A 14411-nucleotide genomic window follows, 5' to 3' on the forward strand; every position below is an offset into this window, starting at 1 on the left:
CTTTAATGGTTATGGATTTTTTTAATAGAAACCACGACTTTATCAGTGCTGAGTTGAGAGGAGTGAAAATGCAAAGGTTCCGTTTCAATAACGTGTAAAACTTCTTTAAATTACGTTTTTAGCGAAAGATTTGATGTTTTTGTACAATAAGAATAGTAAATAAGAATAAGGATTTCAGGTCTAATTTAATTGGACTAAACCGTTTCTGTCACAGGTTTCAAAGATTTGCCTAATCAAAATACAAAATTCTTATTACCATTTTTATTCACATGGAAACTACATAAGATCTACCTTATATCTTATAAATATAGTATCTAATAATATAATATTTATTATGCATTTTTACGAGTATTTATTAAATACTTAGTACCTATAGGTATTTGTATAACATTCACAAAAAGAATCAACAATGGAAAATACAAGTGTATAGTGTTTCTAGAGGATACAAACGTATTTATTACATACCTAAATTACGCAGGGTAGTTTCGTTGCTATTTTTTATCTGTTCTGTGTCCTCCATATTGCTAACAAAATTCGGTATCTTAACGTACTCAATCGCAATTTAACAGGCAACTAAAACCCGACTAACAACACACGTAAGCATGCGGCATTGGTGTCCCATGCGGTGACGTCACACCCACCGATTGACTTGTAGGCGATATAAAATTCAAATTTTTTGCAGAGAACCTTAAAATTGCAATATCTTTCCGTTAAGCATGCAAATTAAAAAAATACTCAATGAGCCCATTACATTACATATACGAAAACAATATTGAACTCTTCGGGGGTTAAAGACAAAATGAAACTGTTGTTGAATCTTACTGAAATAAAAAATGTAAATAAATTATTTGCAATGAATATACTCTTTAAACCTCATNTGAGACTTTCCAGTACATCAGCGCTACAACGGCGACTTCTTAAACTTTACTTTGGGTCATAAAACGGGATCCGAATTTCTATGCGCGGCCCAAGGATTATAAAATGTTTGTGCGCGGCCCATATAGGCCCATAAGAATGTTCACTCCACACTCCACAAAATATCTTCACTCCTTGTTTAAACTCCATATTGAAGACTGTAGATCTTTTGAATCAAATTTAATTTTTTTTATGTCAAAAATCAAAAATGTCACATGTCAACATGTCTAATTTTCTGGTTTACTTTTCGGGTCCAATCAAATGTATTATTTTAAAAATATGTGATACGTGCAAATTTGATAAATGTGTTTAATTATATTTATTTCTTAAATTTTAATAATATACTCGTATATGTATTAATGGTAATAATCAACAAGTGCCCTTTAAAATGATTGAAGTCACTGCAAAACTTCCACATGGGCATGTTTTTCTCTCTGGAGAAATTGTGGAATGCAGCATCACATTTGCGCATCCCCCTTCACCTACTCATAAAGTTTCTCAAAGCCACACTGATGTATTTGAAAGCCTAGCATGGGCTTCTGCTCAAATCCATTGCCAATGTTTTACAGACTCGAGGATATCTAAAGAAAATGAACGAGTAAATCAACTCACTTTTCCACATACTGCTTTGGGAGCCTCTACACCAGACAGTGGAAAAATTGAAATAGCTACAAAACCAAAAATACTATTTTGTGATCTAAGGCTTTCACCTGGGCAAACTAAAACTTGTAAGATAGAATTTATTACCTTTTATTGTATCATTTTACTATTACATAATTGCAGATATTTATCGTGAGAAAATACCTAATGACTCCCCTCCGTCATATAGAGGTCAGTTAGTAAAATACTCTTATAAAATTACGATTGGTACTCAAAGAGTAAACAGTCCGGTAAAATTATTAAGGGTACCAATAAGAGTTTTACCGCTTTGTGAAGCATTTTTGAATGAAGCAGTTGCTTTGTGCAATGAAACAACTGAAGAGTTGACACCTGCTAATCCATTTTTAGAGATAAGACAAAAAGAAAAACCTCTCGATTTGGCTCTTCAGACCTTGCAGGTTAGTACAAATATCTATTTTAACTATTATCAGATAATGCTATTGTACCAAATTTCCTTTATTTAGTACAATTTTTATACAATAGTTTACAAATTTTAAATAACAAATTACAACTTAACTTTCAAGAACTCCCTCTGGCATTGGTGCAGCTGTTTATATATTGGCGGTGGTTCTACCGTATCATATTTTCAACCAATCAATCACTTTCAAACTTCATTTTCTGTTGAACTTTGTCATGAATTCTTTTGGCTAACTCAATTCTTCGAAGTAACCAAAAGCGATGTTGAAGGGTAGCTGCATTTCTTTACCACAGACTGTGCTGCCTGGTGTTCTTTCGGTAATCTTATTGGACTACTGAGCGATAGGATATGAAGGACATATTGGTCCCAATCCCAATGTTTGTTGATGACTATTCGCAGGTGATTCTCCAGGGTCCAATTAAATCTCCACCATGCCATCAGATTGTGGATGCAAAGATGTTATTCTGATCTTTTTGATATCAATCAGCTGGTAGTTCTATTAGAACACCGAATCTGCACAAGAGGTTTTCAACAAAAACTTCTGCTACCGACACTACCTTTTGATTTGAGATGGGATATATGTCTGACCGTTTACTAAAACAGTCCATCGCTACCAACAAGTAATGATTTCCATATTCTGTCTAGTTAAACAGTTCTGTAACGTCTGTGGCAATTCTTTCGCAGCAAACTCCAACATTGTATTATTTCATCTAGCCTCGGCTTCTATTTCTAGGTCTCTTGCTACTGAAAAAGTCAGCACACCGGTGACACCAATCTTCTACATCTGTTCGGCTGCTTAGTCAGTAGAACCTTTCTCTAACTTTATTCGGTCTTGTTAGTGCCGAAGTGTCCTACACCCATTCCACTATGAATTTCTCTCAACACTCAATTGATTCTATACCATCTTCTTCTTCTTCTTCTTCTAGTGGTTGGTCCTAATAAGTCCCATTGCACTGCGGCCTAATTAGGCCTATTGTGCGTCCCACTACTAGTCCTATTCAGCAAGTAGATTTGTCCTTTTTACAAAGTCCAAAAGCTTCCTTGCTGACACTTCTCTCAGTTCCTTGGGTTCCAAATAGGGTCTCCCAAGGAGCGCCATTCTGCTACGTGCAAATCCCGGGCACTCGCCCAGGATATGCAGAGAAGTTTCATCCGCCGATTCACATCCTCGGCAGACCGGACTGTCTACAAGCTTTAGTTTATGTAGATGTTTCCTAAAGTGACAGTGTCCCGTTATGAGTCCTGTCACTCTCCTGAGCCGGATTCTATTCAAGCTCAGTAGCTCATTCGCTCTTCCCTTCGAAGGATACTCCATAAGCTCCTTAGAATGGCTATGTCCTGGCCTTGAAGTCCAGTATTTCCTATGTTCTGTCTCTGTCCATTTGCCCAGAGCCCGCCTGACCACACTGGGAGATGTGCCACAGAAGGGCTCCGGGCCAATGAACACTGTCTCGGATCCCTTCCTAGCAAGTTCATCCGCTTTCTCATTTCCACAAATGCCTTTGTGCCCTGGCACCCAACACAGTCTGACTGTATTGTTGGTGGCCAGTTCAGTCAGCATTTGTAAACAGTCCCACACCAGTTTTGAACTTACCTTGTGTGCGGCTAAAGCTTTAATTGCAGCTTGACTATCAGAGAATATATATATGAGTTTACGTCTATAACCTCTACGTACATTCTCTGCCAGACACGCCATTATCGCGAAGATTTCTGCTTGGAATACAGTAGGGAACTCCCCCAGACTGTAGCTTGCACTCCATCTGGGTCTGAGTCCATATATTCCTGCACCCGTCCCTCTGGTCATTTTGGAGCCATCTGTAAACCATACTAGGCTCCACCTTTCCAGGGTATTAAACCTTTCCTCCCACTTGCTTTGATCCTCTATTCGAGTCTCAAATGGCTTGTGGAAGTGAAACCTTGGAACCATCTTGTCGGATACCATCCCAAGAGTTGGTTCCGACATAGATGTGTCTATGATCCTGGAGTGGGAACCACCCCTCCAGTCATTGTTATTCCTGAGTCGATATGCTGCTAGCCGCGCTTCTCTTTCCACCACTATATGCAGCGGTGGCAGATTTAGCATGACTTCTAGTGCAGCTGTCGGGGTCGATGCCATCGCCCCCGTTATACCTAAACAGGCCAATCTCTGAATTCTATTCAGTTTTTCCCTCGCTGTGGTCTGTTGTGTTTTTTGCCACCATACCACAGCGCCGTAAAGAATCCTAGGTCTTACTATCGACGTATACAACCAGTATGACATCTTTGGTTTCAGTCCCCAGGTGCTCCCAATAAGGCGACGGCATACACACAGTGTCTGCTTCGCCTTACTCACCACTTTTTCCAAGTGCGCATTCCAGGTAAGCTTATTATCCAGTATCACTCCTAGATATTTTACTTCCCTGGAAAGCCTAATGCTGCTCTCCCCTATTATAGGTTCAGAGTCCAATTAAATTCCTTCTCCTGGTGAAGGGTACTACGACCGTTTTGTCAGGTTTACTGACAGTGCCTGCTCCTTACACCAGTCATCTAACCATTTCAAAGCCTCTTTCATGAGTTCTGAAACGATAATATTATGTTTCCCGACTATGAGAACGACTAAGTCGTCTGCATAGCCTTGTGTATAAAAACCCTTTCGATTAAGGCCCTCCAGTGCGCCGTCCACCACTAATCCCCATAACAAGGGAGACAGTATGCCTCCCTGGGGGCAGCTCCGGCCTACCTTACACCTGGATGTCTCTCCCGAAAGGGTAGCTGTTATTGTCCGGTTTCTCAACATGGTATCTATCCAACGACATAAAGTGTCATCAAGGCCCCTGTTGCGAACTGCCAAATTAATAGATTCGAAAGGTGTATTATCAAATGACCCTTCAGTATCTAAAAGAGCTGCCAAAGCTAGATCTTTGTCGTCCATCGCCCTCCCTATCCTAGAGACTAGGCCATGAAGGGCTGTGTCGACTGATCTCCCTGCCTGATAGGCGTATTGGTATCTATGTAGAGGATTTGCCCTCAACACCCCGTCCCGTATATGCCTATCGACTATTCTCTCCAACGTTTTCAGGAGGAAAGATGTTAAACTTATCGGGCGATATGCCTTTGCCTTGGCATACGATGGACGCCCTGGTTTAGGAACAAACGCCACGTTCGTCGATCTCCATGCCAGCAGTATATAACCAAGTGCAATGTTGGCTCTGAAGACGTGAATTAAAACCGGAGCTAGACAGTCCACCGCCTGCTGTAACAGTGCAGGTAGGATTCCATCAGCTCCTGGTGATTTAAATGGGTCAAATGAACTTATTGCCCATCTTATTCGTGACTGACTCACCACCGCCTTGGCAACCTCCCAGTTCTGTCGAGACCCGGTCATTACCCACTGCTGGTGATCTCAGTCATGTTCATCTCCGTGGTTTAATAACCTGGAGCCTGAAAAGTGAGTATTTAGAAGTAATTCCAATGTCTTCCTTCCAGTTTTAGTATATTCCCCACTCGGTGCTTTAAGGGCCCGAGTTTCGTATTTCCATTCTTAGAGAGAAGTCTCTGGAGTTTAGCACACTGTGGGACATTGTCAATATCCTCACAGAACTTCCTCCATGAGTCTCTCTTCGCTTTTCTAATTTCTTTATTATACTCAGTGAGGGTTGCTCTATAAGCCTCCCACTCTCCTGTCCGCTTTGCTCTATTGAATAGTTTCCTTGTCTGTCCCCTCAACTGTGTGAGTTCCTTGCTCCACCAGGGCACGGTGTGCTTGTCGGACCTCACTTTGATAGGACAGCTGTATTCATATGATCTTGTGACGGCGTTTTGAAGTTCATCCACAGCCCTCTCAAGATCATGTGTTCCTTAATTTTGTACAGATTTCCCTAGTCCTGGCCTGTAACTCCGTTCTCCGTCAGTTCTTTTTGGGTCTCTGTAAGTTCTTACTTGCGGATTATAATCCGTTATGATTTCAAAGTGGATGTCTATGATCCGACATTGACGGCTCATTTGACACATGCCACCTTGCAATATTATTACATACCGGTCCCGATCCCACTGTTATATCGATGACTTCACTCCTATTTTTTATAACAAAGGTGGGCTCGTTCCCGATATTCAAAATCTCTAGATTATAACTAAAAAGAAAATCTAATAAAGACTCACCTCGATCGTTGACATCGCTGCTTCCCCACACCGTATGGTGTGAGTTGGCATCACATCCCACGATGAGTTGTTTCTTCTCCTTCTCGCACCAGGTTACCAGGTCCCTCAGTTCCCTGGTTAGAGGAGATTCTTTCTTATCGTAAGGGAGGTACGCTGAGCAAATCACCAGTTGTCTCTGCGTTCCCTCCGATACGTAAGTCATTTCGGCCGCCACCAGGTTATCCGTGCAGAACCCTGGAAGAGAAAAAATGTTAGTGCTATTCTTGTAATAAATACAAGCCCTAGGTCTAGTTTGGTGGCTACAATACAGTAAGCCACCATTACTTACCTGCATTCCTCTGATCCAGGATCCATGTACCCAAGGCTCCTGGATCAAAGCCAAATCCGCATTTGCGCGCGCCACACTGGCACAGAGAGCAGCATATGCCGCTCTACTGTGCTGAATGTTTGCTTGTATCACCTGAAATTTGACCAGACAATACAGATTTTGGTCCCCCCTGATCTTCATCAGAAGGTCCCAAATCTACCCTGCCCTTCTCCAGGTTCCTAAAAAGGACCCTGGTGAAGTTCAGAAATGGTCTGAAGCCCTCCTTCTGAAGTACCTTCATACTCATTTCATCTACTGAGAGGACTAGGGTCTGGCACTTCTCCTCAACCTTGCGGTTGATTAGCCTCCAGGCCACCGTCCTCAATTCCCCGTTCTGGTTTTCCAGACGGCGCATGATGGTTTCCGGTTCATCAGGATGACCCGGAATCCATACGATGAACTTAGCAAACTTAGGTAGGTCCCTAGGCTCAACAGCGCTGAGTCTAGCCCCCTCCCAAGGCACCAAGCTCGCCGTAATCGTTTTAAGCCATTGCAGGCTCTCCTCGTTGAAGACCGTGATCGCTAGCGTTCCCCTCCTTCGACGACATTCCAGGAAGCGCGGTTGTGTACCCTCGTCCGCGATCCCATCAATGGCCCCCAGAAGCGCCGACTGGACAAGTCCCATCTGGTCCTCATCCATTTGGACTTCCGGGTATCCATGGGGGACCACCACTGCTTGAATCCCCGACGGCGCCTCCCCGTAAGTCTTGCCACGTTGTTCCGTGGCTTTAGGCCTCTTGGAAACAGGCCGGTCGGAAATCGTCCGACCGTCCACGTTTCTTTCCGAATTGACTTGGCCCCGGTTCAGCTGCCTGCGGAGTTAGAGTAGCACTTGAGCCAGGTTCCGTCATCGGCCCCTGTCCTTTTCCCGCCTCTGCCTTCCGCAGTTTTTTAAGTTAGCACTTTTGCGCACCAGACAATTGCGTCCTACCTTCCAGGTTCAGTCTGTCGACTCCCCTAGAGATAGCAGTCATTGGTGTTTGCTTCCCAGTGGCTGTTTTATTTTCCGCCCGGTCAGCAATTACTGCTGCCCCGGCAGATGTAGGCGGTCCCCTTTCAGGTTCCTGTTTTTTGTTTTCTCGGTCCATAAAGGTCCCACGAGTTTGAAGGAAATAAAAGTCACCGCCAGGCAGTGCCCCATACCTGACGGAAGGCTAATTACGATGGGATGCGCCAGGTTCCCCAAAGAGATCGTTTACGATGCGACATTTTTACCTACCCCCGCACCATTCAGCCCTCGGCACGATGCATTTCCACCTTGGCTTGGGTAGCTGAGCTGTTTCTTAGTTTTCACTACTCTCCCTCGACCTTTCCGGGTTGGGTGACCCTGCCAGGAATATAAAACTCCCGCCGGTTTAGCTCTCGGGTTCACTGTAGCTACTTAAGCCCCTCCACTAACGACAAGGTCATACAGCTCCCAGGAAGGGGATCTTCTACATCTGTTCGGCTGCTTAGTCAGTAGAACCTTTCTCTAACTTTATTCGGTCTTGTTAGTGCCGATGTGTCCTACACCCATTCCACTATGAATTTCTCTCAACACTCAATTGATTCTATACCTTGGATGTACGATTTGCTTTTGTACTTCTTTGCCATTTGGACTTTCCTACTGTCACTATAGTACTCATTTTCGAGGATGAGTAAGTCCTATATTGTCCAGTAACCTACTAACGCTGATTTGTCTTATATTTCTGTTCATCACCCATGTTCTTACTAACTGATAATTGATTTTAAATTGTTATCATTTCATTGATCTTCACTAAGTTTTTTAGTTTCCAACTGTATATCTCTCATAATTTCTATTTTTTGGGAAGTTTCCAAATTCTTTTGTCTGCTCGGTTGCAGTCATAGATCTAATACTATTAAATCTATGGTTGCAATGTGAACATCATTTGGCACATGTCCTACTAGATACTGTATCTGCATTTCCATGAAGTCCTCTTCTATGTTCAATAGTGAAGTCACATTCTTGGAAAATTTGCAACCAACGAGGTGAAATACACCTAGGTTCTCAAACTGGTTAAACCATTTCAAGGGGATCTTTCCCAAGATGAAGTATTATCCATAGAGTTACTTATGAAAATGTGTCATGGTTTTGATAATGTCTAATAACTCTTTTCTGGTCACACAATAATTCTTCTCTGGTTTTGACAATGCCTTTTGAACTATGCTATTACTCTTCTTCCTTGTGGATTTGTGATAAGATACCTCCAATTCCAGTGTTTTCAAATGCCTGTTGATATTTTGGAGACTAATCAATCGTAAAATTGCCAATTTTCTGAGTTGATATAATGGTGTAGCAAGATCTGTGAATTCTCGAACAAATATATTGTAATACAGCACAGACCTAGGAAGCTCTTTAACTAATGTGTGTCTTTTAGAATAGGGCAGTTTCGTACAACTACAGTTTTTCTTGACACCGTTTGCTGATATAATATGACACTTTTGGAATCCAACATAGAGGTCCATGTTGCATTTTCCAAGGTGTCTGTAGTGCCATTGATTCTAGGTAGAAGGTAACTGTTTCTTGAAATTTCCACAGGTTTCTAAGAACAGTATAAACCAACATTTAAGCATCCAAGAACATGAAGGAAATATTCTAGACACATCATGAAACGAATAAGTAAAGAAAGTACATACGTTAGGGTGACTTTTTCTACAAAATAAAATGGACAAGATAAGTAACTCGAATGACGAATTGCCTTGTTAAAATACCCTAACTATAAAAAGATTACATTATGTACTACTCATAGAATCATCTGGCAGGCTACTCTAGCCGTGATCATTTCATCCATTGCATCTGAAATCAACATTATTTTGTGTAAATAAATTATTACAATTATATATCATTATGTTAAATCTAATTACTTTGTTGCAGAATATAACTGCCCGACGAAATCCAAACTTCTATATGATAACAAACCTATGGGGAAAAGTTGCAAGATTTTGTTTATTTAAACCAGCATACAAATTAGGGGAAGACATTATAGGAACATTTGATTTTACTGTTGCAACAGTGAACTGTATGCAAGTATCGGTTTCCCTACAATGTGAAGAAGAAACTACCATCGATTTCAACAATGAGAATGCCAAGCAAGTTAGAATAATCACATTTAGTAAGCACCACGAGGTGTGTTTGGGTTATAAATATACTCAGCTTATTTTGCCAATACCATTGCATGTTACTCCGGCTTTTAATACAAAATTGGGTAAGTTGCTGCAACAAAGAAATAGGACAAATTATTTCACGTTTCAGTTATTTAAGAGACAAAACAATTAATCAGTTCTATTGAAATTTAAACCTCCTGGAATCTGCATTGACTATTTATCTTTATCCTTTATAGCAGCGGTCTTCAAATTTTTACGACTTGCGGAACCACTCCAACTCGATATTTTTGAGGAACACACAACACCAAAAATAATTTTCGAACACATTTTTTACTGATTATTTAATACATTTATTTATAAATATGTACTACGATTAACAAAATAAATATTCCACTAAGTAAAAATTAAAGTAAGACTAACTTTAAAGTTAAATATTTATTGAGTAATTAAAGAAAGAGTAAATATAATCAAATGTGCTTGAATATTTTTACATAATATGTTAAAATCAGATGCTATTGTCGTAAGTTGCAATCACATTTCAAATTCTTCATTAAGGGCATTGCAATACTTTGTTTCTATCGCTACGTAGGTAAGTGGAAAATGATTTTTTGACAGGTACATAGTTGCAAAAGGCATTAATACATTTATAGCCTGGTCAGCAATTTCAGGATATTCCTTATAAATCTCTAGCCAAAAATCAAGGGAAAGGCGACGTAACCAACTCGAAGAACGCTGTGCCAGCTTATAAGTTATAAGCCGACTTACTTGCACTTGCATAAATAGATAAAGCTCTTATAGCGCATGTACTTATAAAATTCAAAGTTTTAATTGTATCGATAATAAAATTTTAAATTTTTGACTGAGTCGCGGAACTTCCAGAGAGGTTGTGCGGAACACTGGGGTTCCGCACAACCTCTCTGGGGGTTCCGCGACTCATTCAAAAATTTAAAATTTTATTATTGATCATTACAAAATAAAAAAAAAAATTATACTCTTCAAACTTTTTATTTTTATAAGTACACACGTATAAGTTACTATAAGAGCTTTATCTGTTTATGCAAGTGCAAGTAAGGCTTGTAACTTATAAGCTGGTGCAGCGTTCTTCTCGTTTGTTATGTTGCCTTTCCCTTGATTTTTGGCTAGAGGAATAAGGAATATCCTGAAATTAATTTGCACAGGCAATAAATGTATTAATGCCTATGCGAAAAATTTTTTTCCACATACATAGCGACAAAAACAAAGTATCCCAATGCGCTTAATACAGAATTTGAAATGTGATTGCAATTTACAACAATAGCACCTGATTTTACTATATTATGTAAAAATATTCAAGCACATCCCACTCTTTGATTATATTTACTCTTTATTCAAATTCAAGTTAAACTACGAAAATATTTTAGTATTATTTGAATAAAAGGCAGAAAAAAGCCACACAAATGATTTATTAATGAAAAAAAAAAAAAAAAATGAATGATTAGGTAACATAATTAGGTATGATTTTTAAAGTATTCAATACCCACACAATACTGTGCCATGCCAAATTGACGTACAAATACTTATCCCTATTACTATGTTGACACTTATTGAGCTTGATAAAACGGTGCCGTACGACCATGCGCACACGTGAAATCCAACTGATTCGCCCTTTATTATACATAATTTTTACATACAACAGTATTCTAGGGTTAATTTTAATTTGTTCATAATGACAATAATCGCTGCTAAAAAAATAATCGAGATATCCAAATATTTCAATATTAATGCAAACTCACATATTTTTATTTTTCTAGTGAGCTTAAAGTGGCGTCTGCATTTTGAATTTGTGACAAGTACTCATAAAGGTTTAGCAACGCCAAGCATAACAGACTCTGATTGGCAGGCTCCTTCGGAAGTTCCCATTGAAACGATGGTGTGGAGTTTGCCAATACGACTATACTCCACTACTCCAATTCATGTGGCACAAGGAATACAAACTAACACTGTTCATAGATTATCTATTCGTTGATTATTTATTGTTAATTTTACCTATTTATGTTTTTTATATTGGTATTATAAATATTTAATGACTAATATATATATAAGCATAAACACTGTACAGCAGTTTTAATAAGAATAGTACTTGAGTTAGAATAAAATATATTTAAAAAATTTTAAGTTAGCAATTCAGCAGTGATGGTTTGAATTAACTTACACGGTAAGTGTTTATTTGCTTTTGATAATTTTATGCATGTATTTTAAAGTGTTACAGTCACTTCGCGACATTTACTTACATTATTATTATTGTTGTTATTAAAGGCCCCTTATAATATTGTAATTTGGGGTAGAAGCACTATGATAGACAGAGTTTTTATTCTTCAAAAATGATTAATTAGGCTAATTTTTGGTATATCTCCGTGTAGCACTTGTAAGCAATGTTTCACTACTAATAATATTTTGACAGTGCCCTACATCTATATACAGGGTAGGAAAGTACCGATGGTCTATCTGAAGTTACGTGAGAGCGATAAAGTAAGCCATAGAAATCCATGCGATAGAGAAGGATGGCTATAATGAAGGCCTCTCATAGTCACCGCCCGTTTCGCCCTTCCACAAATAAGATCCACTTCTTATTTGTGGAAGGGCGAAATGGGCGTTGACTATTAGTCGCCTTAATTATAGCCATCCTTGTCTATCACATGGATTTCTATGGCTTACTTTATCGCTCTCACGTAACTTCTGATAGACCATCGGTACTTTCCTACACTGTATATAACATAGGAAAATTGACAAGATTCGGTTTGTACAAACTGAAAACTAACGATTGCTACCACGACTATAATACTCGACATGGTGGTATGCTTAGTATTCCTCGACATAGTCATTGCTATTATGAAAAATCACCTTATTACTCAGGCATTAAAATATATAATAAACTACCACGATATATTAAGGATGTAAAAACACATAATCAATTCAAACTTGAACTAAAGAAATTTTTAATTTCTGAATGTTTTTATTCAGTTGAAGAATTTTTAAATTAACATGTTTTCTCCGAGTTTTTGTAATTAGTTTTTGTAGTATAGTCAACTTGTGTTTACTGTTTGTTTTTTACAATGTATTTCTCTGTTATCTTGAATATTTTTCATTGATTTATATTCTTTTGATTTGATGGCCATATCTGTTTTTTGTAACAGCTATAGTGACAAATAAATTATTATTATTATTATTATTATTATCATACATTTCATTCATTTTCAATGGTTTCACATGCAAAATTGTTTAAGTATGGAGTTCAAGTAGAAAACTTTCGCACAAGTCTCACATTTGAGCCATGTAGTTTCGACGATATTTTTGGGGCACAAGGTTAGGTTAGGTTAGTGTTAAATATATATTACAATATTTTGGCAGGTTTTTAAAATTTTGTAGGAATCGTCCTTATTGTTTGATTTATTTTATTAATTCCTCTAAACGAAAAAGGTTTTAATTCGGCAAACTAACCTTTCCTCAATGTACTACGTTGCCATATTTCATTTATGTGAATAATTAAGTATATGAAAAATTAAAAAATTTGAGTATTAATATCTTTAATCCTAACTGGTCAATCCTTTCCAGATTGTTACATGTAATGTATTTCTACACAAATTAGTCTTGCCTAAACTTTTAGCAGTTTCTCGAATGGGGTTATTCAGCTACAGCAACGTTTTCATCGTAACGACAACATTTTTTGAGATGGTGCCATTAAAGCCTATGGTAAACATAGTCAACTTTGATTAAGCATACCTCAAAAATTATATGGTAAAGCGCGTTGAAATTTTGTAAAAGTATCTATGTGGTGCTTATTTAACTATACTGAAAGTTTCGTAATTATCTTGAGTTGTGTCCATTTAGGTGATGACTACCTTAAGTAAAGTTATTACAAAATTGTGGAGTATAAGCTAAAAGTGACGTACTTGTTTGTTGTATAAAAAGTTATGTAGCGTTTTCTGTCTATTGTTCATCGTCCTACAATTTTGCCTGACGGGTAAAGTCATCAAGAATGAATTAAGTGTAACTTATTACATTTAAATTAAAAGTGTCTATTTCCTAACGTATTTTTAATATTATTTGAAAAATAAAGATACTTCACTGCGGCGCTTGTTCCCAAAAGATGTTCCTGCTGTGCTGATGTGAGCAAGTTATATGTATACATATGCCTCCTACAGTAAGGTACAATTTTTATGTTGCAGATATGGGGGCTTCCCCCACTGAACGTGATAACTTATTTTTTTACCTATGCAGTATTTATGTGTTCCAGTGAAATAATGCATTCTGAATTTTATTACAAAGATCTTTGTACGAAATAAAAAAATGGTAGAAACAAATCTGCAGATCCAGGAGCTGCTTTTTGTTTTTGGAATAATAGTTTCAGACCCTTTGTCTGAATCACTGACTATTTGAAGAATACTGGTAAAAAATAACTTAATTACTAATTAGGTTCATATTTTAAGAATCTCATTTTTACTTACTCTATATCAAGGGTCGGCAACTGGCGGACCGCGGTCCAGGTCCAGACCGCGGAAGGTAAAATACTGGACCGCCAAAAATTTTTTGAAAGTATAAATTACTAAAATAAATTATTTAAAAAATGTTTTTTACGTTTAAGTGCCAATCTTATCATTTTTTCTAGTATTTTACAATTGTGTGAGTGTTTTGAGTTCTTAATTAGTAAGCAGATTAAATTTGAGTCCAAATTAAAATAAAAAAATAATATATATGATTTTTTTTCTGGACCTCGTTAAAAATTTTCAAAAGTATCCGGACCCCACCTAAAATTACTTGCCGACCCCTGGT

General features: G+C 38.2%; 1 protein-coding gene across 1 annotated transcript; it reads left to right on the forward strand.

Annotated features, from left to right (window-relative positions):
* Positions 1-1100: 1100 nt before the first annotated feature.
* LOC108912714 (RAB6A-GEF complex partner protein 2) lies at positions 1101-12032 on the forward strand. The gene is made up of 4 exons (XM_018718037.2): positions 1101-1643; positions 1699-1973; positions 9373-9703; positions 11393-12032. The coding sequence occupies exons 1-4, from the start codon at positions 1304-1306 to the stop codon at positions 11605-11607; spliced, it is 1161 nt and encodes a 386-aa protein (XP_018573553.1). The 5' UTR covers positions 1101-1303; the 3' UTR covers positions 11608-12032.
* Positions 12033-14411: the final 2379 nt, after the last annotated feature.

The sequence above is a fragment of the Anoplophora glabripennis genome, unplaced genomic scaffold (genome assembly GCF_000390285.2).
Source record: "Anoplophora glabripennis isolate ALB-LARVAE unplaced genomic scaffold, Agla_2.0 scaffold879, whole genome shotgun sequence".
Classification (NCBI taxonomy): domain Eukaryota; kingdom Metazoa; phylum Arthropoda; class Insecta; order Coleoptera; family Cerambycidae; genus Anoplophora; species Anoplophora glabripennis.